Source organism: Mustelus asterias, chromosome 8 (assembly GCF_964213995.1).
Source record: "Mustelus asterias chromosome 8, sMusAst1.hap1.1, whole genome shotgun sequence".
NCBI classification, from domain to species: Eukaryota; Metazoa; Chordata; class Chondrichthyes; order Carcharhiniformes; family Triakidae; genus Mustelus; species Mustelus asterias.
In genome coordinates this window covers 19091275-19105420 of record NC_135808.1, presented here as the reverse complement: position 1 = coordinate 19105420, position 14146 = coordinate 19091275, and the positions used below count along the sequence as shown (strand labels likewise).

The following is a 14146-nucleotide window of genomic DNA, read 5'->3' as shown; positions in this document are numbered from 1 at the left end:
TAAAAACGGAAAAGTTTGTATAAAGGTGTTTCCAAAAGAAAAATCCAATCAACTCTCCATTTCCATTGGGTGGCACGGTGGCACAGTGGTTAGCACTGCTGCTTCACGGCGCCAGGGACCCGGGTTTGATTCCCAGCTTGGGTCACTGTCTGTGTGGAGTCTGCACATTCTCCCTGTGTCTGCATGCATTTCCCCGGGTGCTCTGGTTTCCTCCCACAGTCCAAAAGAAGTGCTGGTTTGGTGCATTGGCCATGCTAAATTCTCCCTCAGTGTCCCTGAACAGGCGCCGGAGTATGGCGACTACGGGATCTTCACAGTAACTGGTGGGCAATAACTATTAGTTACTGGTTATGAATAAATTCAAGAGATGAATTCGAGAGAGGTCTTAGCTATGAGGAGAGATTGGGTAAACTGGGCTTGATCTCCCTGGAAAGACGGAGAATGAGGGGAGACCTAATAGAGGTGTACAAAATGATGAAGGGTATAGATAGGGTGAACAGTGGGAAGCTTTTTTCCAGGTCGGAGGTGACGATCACAAAGGGTCACGGGCTCAAGGTGAGAGGGGCGAAGTATAACTCAGATATCAGAGGGACATTTTTTACACAGAGTGTGGTGGGGGCCTGGAATGTGCTGCCAAGTAGGGTGGTGGAGGCAGACATGCTGGCATCGTTTAAGACTTACCTGGATGGTCACATGAGCATTCTGGGAATGGAGGGATACAAACGAATGGTCTAGTTGGACCAATGAGCGGCACAGGTTTGGAGGGCCGAAGGGCCGGTTTCCTGTGCTGTACTATTCTTTGTTCTTTATGAGGAGAAATGGCTTTACCTGAAGAGTGGTTGGAATGTGGAACTCGCTAGCAAAGCAAGTGGCCGCAGCTTGGATGCTTTCAGAAGGGAACTCGACAAGGACATGGGAGATATGCTGAAAGGTCAAGATAAGGCAGATGGAATGTGAAGAGATTGGTGGGAAAGTACGAATATCGGTATGGACTAGATGAATGATGCGTTTTCGTGCTGTATATTCTATTTAACGGCCATTAATACATTTGTCTTTCAAGAACATCTGAATGACTGACTGATTTTGACACAACTGAAGAAAGTTCCACTGAGCAAGCACTGTCGCCCATAAGATGCAGAAAATAGCAAAAGGCTGATACAATTGTTTATTGCTATTCCATCACTGGTTTCTGATAGTAAAACGGTGTGTTCTTAGCACCATCTGGTGGTAGAGATCACAGATCTCAGCAATCAAGTGCCAAGTGAAGTTGCTGGCTTATAATGCTGGCAATGTCCCAGAGCAAAGGCCCCGAAGGAAAACTCTACCTCTGCAAAAAGAATACATGACAAAACTGGAAGCTGCAAACAGGAACTGTGTGGATTACATTAGGCTGATCTATACAAGATTGTGCAGAGCTCAAGGTGATCTTTCAGTCAAACCAGAACTAGTACACAGTTCTTCATATTCAGACTCTTGAATTTGAACACTAACCTTATTTTTCTGATTTTTGTTTGTTTTCGACGTCTGCCTCTCCGGTTCATGGTCTTCATTGTTATCGTCATCTTCACTCTGCTCAAGGCTGAGAGCGGCAAAGACGTTCCCTCCCTTCAAAGAAAAGGAAAAATTCATATACAAAAGGATAAAAAGCCCAAATATTTTAAACAGAACATATATTGGGTGTCCAGTATGAGTCAATTAAAATTCACATTTCCAATAAACGAGGAGTCCATTTGTTGTGAATATTATCAGATGTGAAGTTCATTAACAACGGGTGATGAAACAAAGCAGAATAATTAACAGGCCCTTTCATCAACACCCCATATTCACTCCCTGCACCACAGGCATCCAGTGGCAGCACCATGTACCATATACAAGATAGGTGCAGCAATTTACCAACACTCCTTTGACAGTACCATCTATACCCAAGACAGGTAGCACCTTGAAGGTAATGGGACAGCAGACTCATTAAGGGAGGCACAGTGGCGAGCACCTCTGCCTCAGTGCCACAGACCCGGGTTGATTCCCTTGGGCTTGGGTCATCAGTTTACACGTTCTCCCCATGTTTGCGTGGGTTTCTCCGGGTGCTTCAGTTTCCTCCCACAGTCTGAAAGCCGTGCTGGTTAGGTGCATTGACTGTGCTAAATTCTCCCTCAGTGTACCTGAACGGGTGCCGGAGTGTGGCGACTAGGGGATTTTCACAGTAACTTCATTGCAGTGTTAATGTAAGCCTACTTGTGCCACTAATGAATAAACTTTTAAAAAACCATGGGAACGCCATCAACTCCACGTTTCCTTTCCAAAACACACACCGCATTGGAACCATATCTTCACTTCTCTGTTGCTGGGTCAAACCCGCAGACTGCAGCAAATTAAGAAGACATTTCACACTATCTTCTCAAAGGGCAATTAAGGATGGGCAACAAATGCTGACCTTGTCAGCAATGTTCACATCCCACGACCAAATAAAAAACATGCCACATTTAAAGTTAGAAATAAAGAAAAATGTCATTTGTCCTGATATCTTCAGCCTCGGGAGCCAAACGTTTACAAGCTTTTACCAAATCTGTTGATGGTCACCAATGAAAGAAATTAGCAGCATTTACAACATTAATATTTTGTAGCCAGCACTGTTTCACACGCTCCCACCATGTGAAAAAGACATGCCTTCCAATTCATCAACTTAGAATCAGAGAACACTATAACACAAAAACAGCCCATTGCACCCAAAACTCTAAACATTTATACTAAGCTTGGAAAGAAAAGTTGGGAGATCACTTTGAATCAAGGTTCCTCTCCCATCTCATTCTCTCTCACTTTAATTTGCAACAGAAGTGGGCCTTTAAAGAGAAAACAACAGCTTTGCCAATTTATGCATTGCTTACCATCTTTTTGCATCCTCTTCCTGGTTTGATTACTGTAGAAGGAGGGAAAATATACATTAGAATCGGGCAAGATTTTCTTGCACATAAATAAGGGAACTTCATTCCCAGCTTGGCGCTTTATATCCCTGCAGGAGTTGTGTGCAATCTCCAACGGGCGACTACGGGACGGTGGGCCTTGCAGATTGGCAATGTGAATCTGATGAACTGATTAAGCAATGCAGCCGTTAATTAAATGCAGAAATTAAAGCTGCTTCAGAGCCTAGTCGAGCAATAAACAGGAATTTAATTTCTTCAAAATGCATCTGTGCCACAACTCCAGTTGCAGATCACATTCCAGTCCTGTAACTTTGTCTCCGAGCCCCCTCTCAATTCCTAGAATGCTGCTCTAACTCTCTCCCTATTATGTCTGATCCCTGTTGTGATGGGATATTTTTGGCACATTGCTAAGGGAAATTGATCACCTACATCATTAACAAGACTAGGCTGTTCTCCAAGTCATAGGATCAGAGATATTGCGCCACAGGAGGTGGTCACCCAGCCTGTCCCTGTCGCCTTGCAAGTCTATTTCCTTCATTGGCCATTTATTTTTCTTTTGAAATCACAGAGTCTCCACTTCCATCACCGACATAGATAGCAAGTTCCAGATCAATACTGCTTAAAATTTCTTCCTCTCACACCATCCCCCACTCCCCCCACCATCTCTTGCCCAAAACTTTAAATCTGTGTCCTGCAATCCTTGTTCGATGAGCTAATGGGCAGTTTTTCATTGCCTACATTATCAAAGCCTGCCATAATCTGTACCCATCTATCAATCAAATCTCTCCTCAATCTTTGAGAACGTCTCCAGCTTCACCAAGCCAACCTTGTGCCCAAACTGTTCATCCCTGGAACCATTCTGGTAAATCTCCCCTGCACCCTCTTCAAGGAACTGCCCAAGTTTCCTAAAGTGTAGGCATTGTTCTTAAAAAAGGCAAACACCACATTCTGTACTCATCAATATCCCACAAAGAGCCAAATGAAATGAAACAACATTTAACTTTTCTTTTGGTATTGTTGGGTACGATATCAGAAAGGAACTGCTTGCTCTCCTTCGGAAAAATGTGAAGCACCTTGTAGGAAAGTTTATATTTCAGCCTCAGTAATTTTACACAAGTAAACTTTACTAAATTCTTTATTTATCACCTGGAATTGACCTCACCGGCACTTCTGAATGTTCCTTCCAATTCTAACTCAATTTTAAAAGGTTAATGTCAAAAATTATATTGAGTGTGCTACTCACAAGTGAACTTATTTAAACAATTCACATTACTCAACACTCATTCTTTAACGTGGCAACACTCAAATGTCACCTTCAATGCCATTTTTGCTGAAGTTTTTTAAAAGCCATTTAGCATTTTAATCCGCCTTTCGTCACTCTGGGTTTGGCAAACTCAGCTAAAACCTTCTGAAGCTGCAGCAATCCATGTCAAATCGCCCGAACTCCTGTTCCCGGCACAGCTCACCTTCCTCCTCCTCCTCCTCCTCCTCATCACTGGCCGGCACCGAGAGCTTACTCAGGTTCTCAATCACTGTATCAAAATCCTCATCCTTCTTCTTCTTGTTCCGTTCTTTTTTCTTATCACGCTTTTTCTTCTGTTGCTATGCAACAAGAGACAAAACAAAAGGGGCAGAAATCATGAGCAGAACGGCTCTACACTGGGAGTAGTATTTGCCTTTATAAGGGCAGCATATATGGTGACCCCACTGTTTGCAGCCAGAATGGAAATGATTGACGAATTCCCCTGTAAATCATATCTCAAGGCTTCACCACTGTAAGTGACTTTACACACAATTTCTATTATTTAGCTATCCTTCACTCATTCACTGTATTTTGCTGTTTTCAGCTGTTTGGGCTGCTGCAGGTGACAGATATTCTTTTTAAATAGACCATTTTGCTGTGACATTGTTCTGCATTTAGTCCCACCCCACCTCCCATTCAATGGCTGACGCAGCAGTCCCAACAGACACTGACTTATATAAGCACTGCATCACATTGTTGAAATGCCTAAAGCACTTTACACATTGATTTACTTCTGAAGTGCTGATTCCTACATCTGTTGACAGACTTGGTTGGTAATGGTCAGTAACTGGTACATATTGTTGCGGAGTTGAGTTTGTGAAGTTGGAATTTGATGTTGGGAGAGATGTAAAAAATTGTAAAAATGCGAGGGGGAGAAAAAACATTGTGGTGTCCCTTTAAAAGCTGGTGTTCTGTTTCAGTGCTTGGAGGTTTAAAATGCAAAGTACATACAGAGTCCAAGCTGAAACATTTCTATCAAAACGTCAAGCAGTAGTCTTTACAAGACAACCATTTTTAAAACTTTAGTCCAATCGATTTAAAGCAGGCACTCAGCAACCAGGAACCTATAAGGTTTTAATTTGATGGTGTTGACAACATCAGGCCAATCCTACTGTAGGAAAATTGATAGGTCATCACAAGTATAAAAGAGAGTGCAGGGGGAAAAAAAAGAGCAACAGAAGAACTGCCACCTCTCAAGCCACGAGGGGGGGAGGACAGCTCTCAACTCTGTCAGCTTCAGCTATGTCTTCAGAGAGCGCACCATCTAACCAGCAAAAGATACCAAATCAGGAAGAACGTACAGGCAGAGAAATCAACAGAAGAACTCCAAAAGTTTCCGAAAACCACAAAACCTGGTTGCATTTTTTGAGTGACTGAATTCTATTGTATGTTTTTGGTTAATAAATGAGTATTGTATTTATTTGAACAGCATTCCAGTAGAATCTTATTTTGTTCGGTATGTTACTTGTTTAGTTAAATAAATAAATTGTTAAGTGTTCATTTTAAAGTGAGTGCCAGGAATTTCGGTTAGTTATCCACGAAACTGAACAGTTCACACATTCCCAAACACTTTTAACAGATTAAGAGGTGAGGTATTCCTCTTTGGGGGAATTCAGCGTTACGTCTCAAAAGGGGGACAACCTCCGCATCGTAACAATATGAACAGTCAGATTCCATCAGACCCACTCAGCTGCTTAACCTCATTATAACCTCAGTCCAAATACGGACCAAAGAGCTGACACGGGGAGCTGAGGTGAGGCAAGAATGACTGTCCATTCATCAAAGTAACAAATTGGGTGTGGCAACAGGGAGTCAGGAGTGACAGTACTAAGTCCTCCACCAATATTGTAGGGTCGCTATCAACCAGAATGCACCGGCCAATGAGTACCTTAGCTACAAGACAAGGTCAGAGACTGCATATTATGGTGAGTGACTCAACTCTTGACTCCCTAAACCCTGACTATCTGGGGTGCAAGTCAGGAGTCTGACAGAATACTATCCACATACCTGGGTGAGTACAGCTCCAACAACACTCAGAAGTTTGACATCATGGAGAACAAGGAAATCTGCTTGACTGAGATTCAATGCATCACTTTAAACAATCACTCCCTCCACCATCAGTACACTACATCACCACCCAAACCCACAGCCTCTGACACATAACACAGCAAGCACATGGGAACACTACTTCAAATTCCCCTTTAACTTTTACACCACCATTGGAAATATCATTGTTCCTTCTGTGTCACTGAAACCCCCTCTTTAATAGCACTGTGGGTGTACCCACAGGCAGATTTCCACTCCATCTGACGAAGGAGCAGCGCTCCGAAAGCTAATGGCATTTGCTACCAAATAAACCTGTTGGACTTTAACCTGGTGTTGTTAAAACGCTTACGGTGTACCTTTAACACAGAGACTTCAGCAGTTCAAGAAGATGGCTCACCACCACTTTCTCAGTGTCAATTGTTTTGATTTGATTTATTGTCACATGTATTGGAAAAGTGTTGTTTCTTGCACGCTATACAAAGCATACTGTAGTACATAGGGGAGAAGGAGCGGGTGCAGAATGTAGTGTTACAGTCATAGCTAGGGTGTAGAGAAAGATCAATAAGGGATGGAGAATAAATGCTGGCCTTGCCAGCGATGACCACATCCTATGAATGAATAGACGGTACAATAGCACAGTCGTTAGCACTGCTGCCTCATAGCGCCAGGGAACCAGGTTCAATTCTGGCCTTGGGTGACTGTGTACACGTTCTCCCCGTATCTGCTTGGGTTTCCTCCGAGCGCTCGAGCTTCCTCCCACAGTTCAAATGTGGCCTCATTCTGTACTGTAGGGATTCCATGGATTCTAAAAGTCAGTTTATACCTAGATATCCAGATACTGACCTAGACTGTGCACTCCATTGTCCTTCAACCCATTCTCCAAGCCAAGTGCATTACAAAACCAATGTTTCTTTTACCTGCTGTTCTGCATTGATTGCCTCTTCTGCTTTCACTTGCTTATCATCAGCTGCCAGCTCCTCAAAGAACTAGAGAGAGAAAATAAAAACATCATTGGACAGTGAAGCTCATTTCATCCTGGAAAGTCATCGTTTCAGTAAAGATTGAGGTCCTCCTGGTTGACAGGCCCAAAAGTAAAAATCGGGTGTATAAGTCATCCCCTCCTAATGCAATAGAGAATACAACAATATTAAATATAAAAGTTACCAGCGGCCTCAGGCATCAGAATAGGCTGAAAGAGGATCAGAAGCCAAACATGAGAGAGTGTCATCAGTCAGTGAAACAACAACTTTACTTTGAGCCAAGAACCGTAGTACTGCAGGGACAAGTTAATATGATCAGGAATTACAACATATCTTACCCAGATTAGGAGGGAAATGACAAAGATTTAAAAAGGTCTCAGTTACATTCCCACAAGCTGAGTTAGCAGTAAGAATCTGGCAGCAGGATGGTACAAGTGATCTCAGTGCCAGTCAGGAAAATTGCTGTTGGTGACCGTTATTTTGTGGTGACCACTGCTGTAAGGCATACTAATGCCTTGGCTGCAGTGATTTTTCACAGCCAGACAAGACAGACTGGCAACACTCACTGCTGAGGTTTCACACCTGAATAGTGACCACAGCAGGAGGAAAGGGAAGAATACCAGAAAGAAGGAAATGGAATGTAAAATGCGGGGACAATCTCACACCCATGCTGATACTGTACAGAAATTTTTGTATGGAACACAACAATGCCAACACATCTGTGGACACATGCACAGACTGGGGTCATTGCAGACATCTACATAAAAGAAAAATCTTACAGGCAGAAATCACAAGGTTACAAATAAACTCCAACCTTAGCATGCGGTCTTAGTCACTCAAAATGGGGGAGTGATGGGAGAGAGGGGCACATCCCACACTGACACATTCACAGGTAGACTAATTATTCCATGGATAAAAATGATTCCGAGAATTCAGGTGCAGTGTTTGAAAGTTAATATAGAACAAATAACTTCAGAACAGATGATCTATTGAGATGTCCACATACCGATTTCTTGGCCTTCTTATCTTTTTTTCCTTTCTTCAGAACTGTGTGAAAAAAATTAAAATCTCAGCATCAGAAAACAAACTTTCTTAAAAAATACTAATGGTATGCCAGAAGCTACATGTTGATTTCAACATGATTCAGTTGCAAGTATCCCTGCCCATGTCAAGGGTCCAAGCCCCACCTTGAACTTCAGCAACATCACAGGACAGAATGTAAGCTGATGCGACTGTACAATGACGAGGAAGCACTAACAATTAACAGTTAATAACTCAGTAGTCAGAGTTCAGCCTGTTATGTCAACTGACTCTCACTGCCTGCCTATATCCAATTTCGTAGAGTCAGAGTTTTACAGCACAGAAACAGGCCCTTCAGCCCATCGTGTCTGCACCAGCCATCAGCCACCTCTCTATTCTAATCTCATTTTCCAGCACTGGGTCCGTGGCCTTGCATACTATGGTGCTTCAAGCTGGCATAACTCCGGGATGTGACAAGCATACTCCTCCTTGACTGGATATTTGGGTATTTTGCACTTGTACTGCAATCTCTCTGAAGGCAAACCAAGTGGCCACTTAGTCAGAGAGGTCAAAGTCTGAGGTGACTTCACAGCACCTGGCCATACTTACAGCCATTCAGAGAAGGAGACCACCAGAAGTCAATCTTTATTCGGTTTTAGATTTATTAACATTCGGTATTCGGTTTTAGATTTATTAACAAAGTGAGACCGTACAAATATACAGCTCCTAACTTTACAACCCAGTGCCAATGCCTCCTGTCACCTATAACACAACCTTAATTTGTACATTTAACAGTAGTTTTGGTTGAAATTGAATCTTACCCATTATACTTGGCTTCTCATAAAAATGACAATGCATTTGCCGTGTTATTCTACATGGGTGGACTGCCTCATTTTTATTTTCAAAATTATTTTACTTCAAATAGTTACTGGTTTACAAATAAAACTGAAATCCATCATGAAGGCACCAACCTGGGACACAAGCTCTACGCATTTTCACGTTTTGTTTATAAGACGAGGCGAACTGCACTGTAAGCTTCGAAACAGATTAGCCTCTTCAATCCACCACTACAATCTAACTCCACAAATGATCCTGCTGACTCCAAAACAGTTTTTTTCAACAGCACAATATGGACAATCTCCAGAATCACAGTGCTACTAAACAGAATGGGCCTTCTCAGCCTTGAGCCAGCTCTTTTTCGGATCCACTTAATCCATCTGTCCTGCCCTTCCCTTGTAGCTCCACATATCTTTTCCCTTTAAGTATTTATCCAATTCCTTTTTGAAAGTGGCAATCTCGGTACATATGCAAAACATCCAAATATCCAGTGAAGGAGGAGTATGCTTGTCACATCCCTGAGTTATGCTAGCTTGGAATGCCATAATATACAAGGCCACAGACCAAGTGCTGGAAAATGGGATTAGAATAGATCGGTGGTTGCTGCAGACAAGATGGGCTGAAAGGCCTGATTCTCTGCTGTAAAACTCTGACTCTATGAAAGTGGCAATCGCATCTGCTACCACTGTCCTTTCAGACAGTGTTTACCCGATCACGTGCTGTGTAAGTCATGCCACCTCTGACTCTCCCGCCAATTGCTATAACTCGTGCCCCCTGGTTACCGAACCCCATGCCACTGGAAACAGTTTCCACTGACTTACTCGATCAAAATCACTCATGATTCTGAATTTGTATCAAACCTCCCCTTATCCTTCTTCGGTCTGAAGAGAACAATCCAAATTTCACTCATCACTACATGAAACTAAAGTCACACAACGTTAAACCAGCTGTTATTGTTGTTTTGTGTTGTCCCAGTCATGTTTCATCCCTCAAACAATACCAGCAGCACAGATTATCTGGTCACAATCTCATTGAGGGAGCTTGCTGTGTTTACCCCAGTCCAACGCCGGCATCTCCACATCATTTTCTGCATCACCAGTGACTGCATTTCAAAAGTACTTAATTGGCTGTAACAAACACATTGAGATACCTTGGAAGTCATGCAATGGGCTAGATAAATGTAAAGTTGTTCTTTATCATCTAAAATTGACCCTTCCTTACCTATGCAATCTTAAACACGATATCTTTAGCGATGGCTTTGCTCCCCCTCCACTGTTGCACCATTACCTCCAGAGGCCCCAAAGATCTATCTCTGGCCTCTCCTCTTCCTTGTCCATTAACTCTGCCTTGACAATATCCACAGACATCAGGCTTACACATATGTGCCAATGAAATCCAGTTGTACCTCTACAACACCACTCAATTGCCTTTGCTTGACCAAAATCCAGTCCCGATGAGCCACAATTTCCTCCAGTTAAACGTCGGAAGGCTAAACATCTCCTCAGCGTTTCTTGGCGGGTCAAGTTCACCAACTCAGAGGTCTTGGAGCATGCTCAACTAAGCTAATAACAGATACACTTGCTTAGCCACGTTCATCGTATAGATGATAGCCATATCATACTCTTCTGTACAATGAACTGGCCACAGGGCCATAACCTCATGGACGGCCATAACTCTGCTACAAGGATACCAGCAAGTGAGATGTGAAGGTGGCAGACACTGACAACTGAGAGACAGCCATGACCTCTTGAGCTGTCTGGAAGAGCATTGTAAGAAGTGAGCAGAAAATAAAAGCTCAGAGAAAAGCACAGCCAGTGAATTGTGCACCCTGGCAGCGCAGTGTCTTCCTCTGCAGCAAATGCAGCAGAGGCTGCCATGCCAGAGTGGAGCTCGAGTCAAACAGGGCAATGCTCAACACAGAACTGACCATCACGGCGCAAGCCATAATCTTTCAAGATGGAATACTGCCACCAATAATTTGAGAAGACAGAAACTAGAAGCAGGAGTAGGTCATTCAGCTCTTCAAGCCTGCTCCACCATTCATTTTGATCATGGCTGATCATTGAATTCAATTACCTGATCCCCCCACCTTCCTCCCATATCCTTTGATCCCTTTGGCCCCAAGAGCTATATCTAATTTCTTCTTGAAATCAGACAACGTTTTGGCTTCAACTACATTCCGTGGTGGTGAATGCCACACATTCACCATCCTCTGGGTGAAGAAATTTCTCCTCACCTCAGTTTACCCCTTATCCTTAAACTGTGACGCCTGGTTCTGGACTCCCCCACCATTGAGAATATTCTTTCTGAATCTACCCTGTTTAACCCTGTTAGAATTTTATACGTTTCTATGAGATCCCCTCTCACTCTTCTAAACTCCAAATGAATATAATCCTAATCGACTTAGTCTCTCCTCGTATGACAGACCTGCCATCCCAGGAATCAGCCTGGTAAACCTTCACTGTACTCCCTCTATAGCAACGATATCCTTCTTCACATGTTAAATCAAAGAAAGGTATTAATATAGAAAATGATAAACAAACCATGACAGAAAGGGATAGGAAGACAAATCTAAGCATGAATTAGCAGATAATGATAGAGGTTAGAAAAATAATACTAAGGCAGCAGCACATTCCAATGAGAAAGAGTTGGTCACCATACATTGTTATATAATGAAAAGTGTTTTATTGTCTCCATCTCCAGCTCATTGTCAGGGCAGTTTTAAAATTAGGGGTCATCCTTATGGGACAAGAGGTGAGGTGATTTCCTCCCCCTCCCCTCCTCCCTCAGGGGGTTGTGCAACTTTGGAACTCTCTGCCTCAGAAGGCAGGGACACTGAATATTTTTAAGGCAGAGGTAGATTCTTTGTTAGGAAAGTGAAACAAAGGGTATGGGGGCTGGGTCACAGATAGGAATGGGAAGTTCAACACCAATAATTCAGCTGTGATTTTACTGAATGGCGCAGCAGGTTCAAGGGGCCAAGAGCCTATTTCTGCTCCTATTTTGTACATTTGTGTGGCCCATTCTAACTCCTGCGAAGCACAAAATATAAAAACTGATAGTAAAAGTTTTTACAAATATATAAAACGGAAAAGAGTGGCTAAAGTAAATGTTGGTCCCTTAGAAGATGAGAAGGGGGATTTAATAATAGGAAACGAGGAAATGGCCAAGGCCTTAAACAAGTTTTTTGTGTCGGTCTTCACAGTGGAGGACACAAATAGCATACCAATAATTGATGGTCATGGGACTCTAGGGGGTGAGGACCTTAAACAATCACTATTACTAAAGAGGTAGTGCTGGGTAGGCTAATGGGACTAAAGGTAGACAAGTTCCGGATGGAATGCATCCCAGGGTACTAAAAGAAACAGGAGAAGTAATAGCAAATGCATCAGTTGTAATTTATCAAAATTCACTGGACTCTGGGGAGGTGCTGGCTGATTGGAAAACAGCTAATGTAACGCCACTGTTTAAAAAAGGAGGTAGACAAAAGGCAGGTAACTACAGGCCGGTTAACTTAACATCCGTAGTTGCGAAAATGCTGGAATCTATCATTAAGGAAGAAATAGCAGGACACCTGGAAAAGAATGGTTCAATCAAGCAGACGCAGTATGGATTCATGAAGGGAAAGTCATGTTTGACTAATTTACTGGAATTTTTTGAGGATATAACGAGTGCGGTTGACAGAGGGGAACCAGTGGATGTGGTGTATTTAGATTTCCAGAAGGCATTTGATAAGGTGCCTCACAAAAGGTTGCTGCATAAGATAAAGGTACACGGAGTTGGGGGTAAAGTGTTAGCATGGATTGAGCATTGGCTATCTAACAGAAAGTAGAGAGTCGGAATAAATGGGTGCTTTTTCGGTTGGCAATCAGTGACTAGTGGCGTGCCGCAGGGATCGGTGCTGGGGCCTCAACTATTTACTATATACATAGACAATCTGGAGGAGGGGACCAAGTATACGGTAAGAAAGTTTGCGGATGACACAAGATGAGTGGGAAAGCAAATTGCGTGGGGGACACAGAGTCTGCAGAGAGATTTGGATAGGCTAAGTGAGTGGGCAAGGATCTGGCAGATGGAGTATAACGTTGGTAAGTGTGAGGTTATCCACTTTGGAAGGAATAATAGTAAAATGGACTATTATTTAAACGGTGAAAAATTACAACATGCTACTGTGCAGAGGGACCTGGGGGTCCTTGTGCATGAATCGCAAAAACTCAGTTTGCAGGTGCAGCAGGTAATCAAGAAGGCAAATGGAATGTTGGCCTTTATCGCGAGAGGGATGGAGTATAAAAGCAGGGATGTCATGATGCAACTGTACAGGGTACTGGTGAGGCCGCACCTAGAGTACTGTGTACAATTTTGGTCCCCTTATTTAAGGATATATTAGCTTTGGAGTGGGTACAGTGAAGGTTCACCAGGTTGATTCCGGAGATGAGGGGGTTAGCTTATGAGGAGAGATTGAGTAGACTGGGCCTGTACTCATTGGCATTTAGAAGGTTGAGGGGAGATCTTATAGAGACATATAAGATAATGAAGGGGCGAGGTTATTTCCACTTACAATGGAAACAAGAACAAGGGGGCATAGCCTCAAAATACAGGGGAGTCAATTTAGAACAGAGTTGAGGAGGAACTTCTTCTCCCGGAGGGTAGTGAATCTTTGGAATTCTCTGCCCAATGAAGCAGTAGAGGCTACCTCGTGAAATGTGTTTAAGTCACAGATAGATTTTTAACCATTAAGGGAACTAAGGGTTATGGGCAGCAGGCGGGTAAGTGGAACTGAACCCACTATCAGATCAGCCATGATCTTATTGAATGGCGGAGCAGGCTTGAGGGGCTAGATGGCCTACTCCTGCTCCTATTTCTTATGTTCCAAGTACAGAGAAATATTTTCCAATGCTAAATGCCACTAATCTTGCAGTTGTGAGGAGAGCAATAAGTCACAGTGCAAATCAATCCCTGACTATCACATCCTCGGTATTGTTGGGGATAGCAGCTGGCTGAGAGGATCAGAGTGGGGCTTATATCCTCAGCATTATTGGGGA

The 14146-nt window shown here is 43.0% G+C and overlaps 1 protein-coding gene across 2 annotated transcripts in view; it reads right to left on the bottom strand.

The window, feature by feature from the left end:
- The window catches only part of abcf1 (ATP-binding cassette, sub-family F (GCN20), member 1), a 68306-nt gene that overhangs the window by 53089 nt on the left and 1071 nt on the right, over positions 1-14146 (bottom strand). For both annotated transcript variants that reach the window (XM_078217472.1, XM_078217474.1), the window contains exons 2-6: positions 8254-8294; positions 7185-7253; positions 4385-4520; positions 2883-2914; positions 1492-1605 (exon numbers count right to left, since the gene is read on the bottom strand). In XM_078217472.1, the coding sequence (XP_078073598.1) occupies positions 1492-1605; positions 2883-2914; positions 4385-4520; positions 7185-7253; positions 8254-8294 (392 nt within the window). The remainder of the gene's footprint in view (positions 1-1491; positions 1606-2882; positions 2915-4384; positions 4521-7184; positions 7254-8253; positions 8295-14146) is intronic.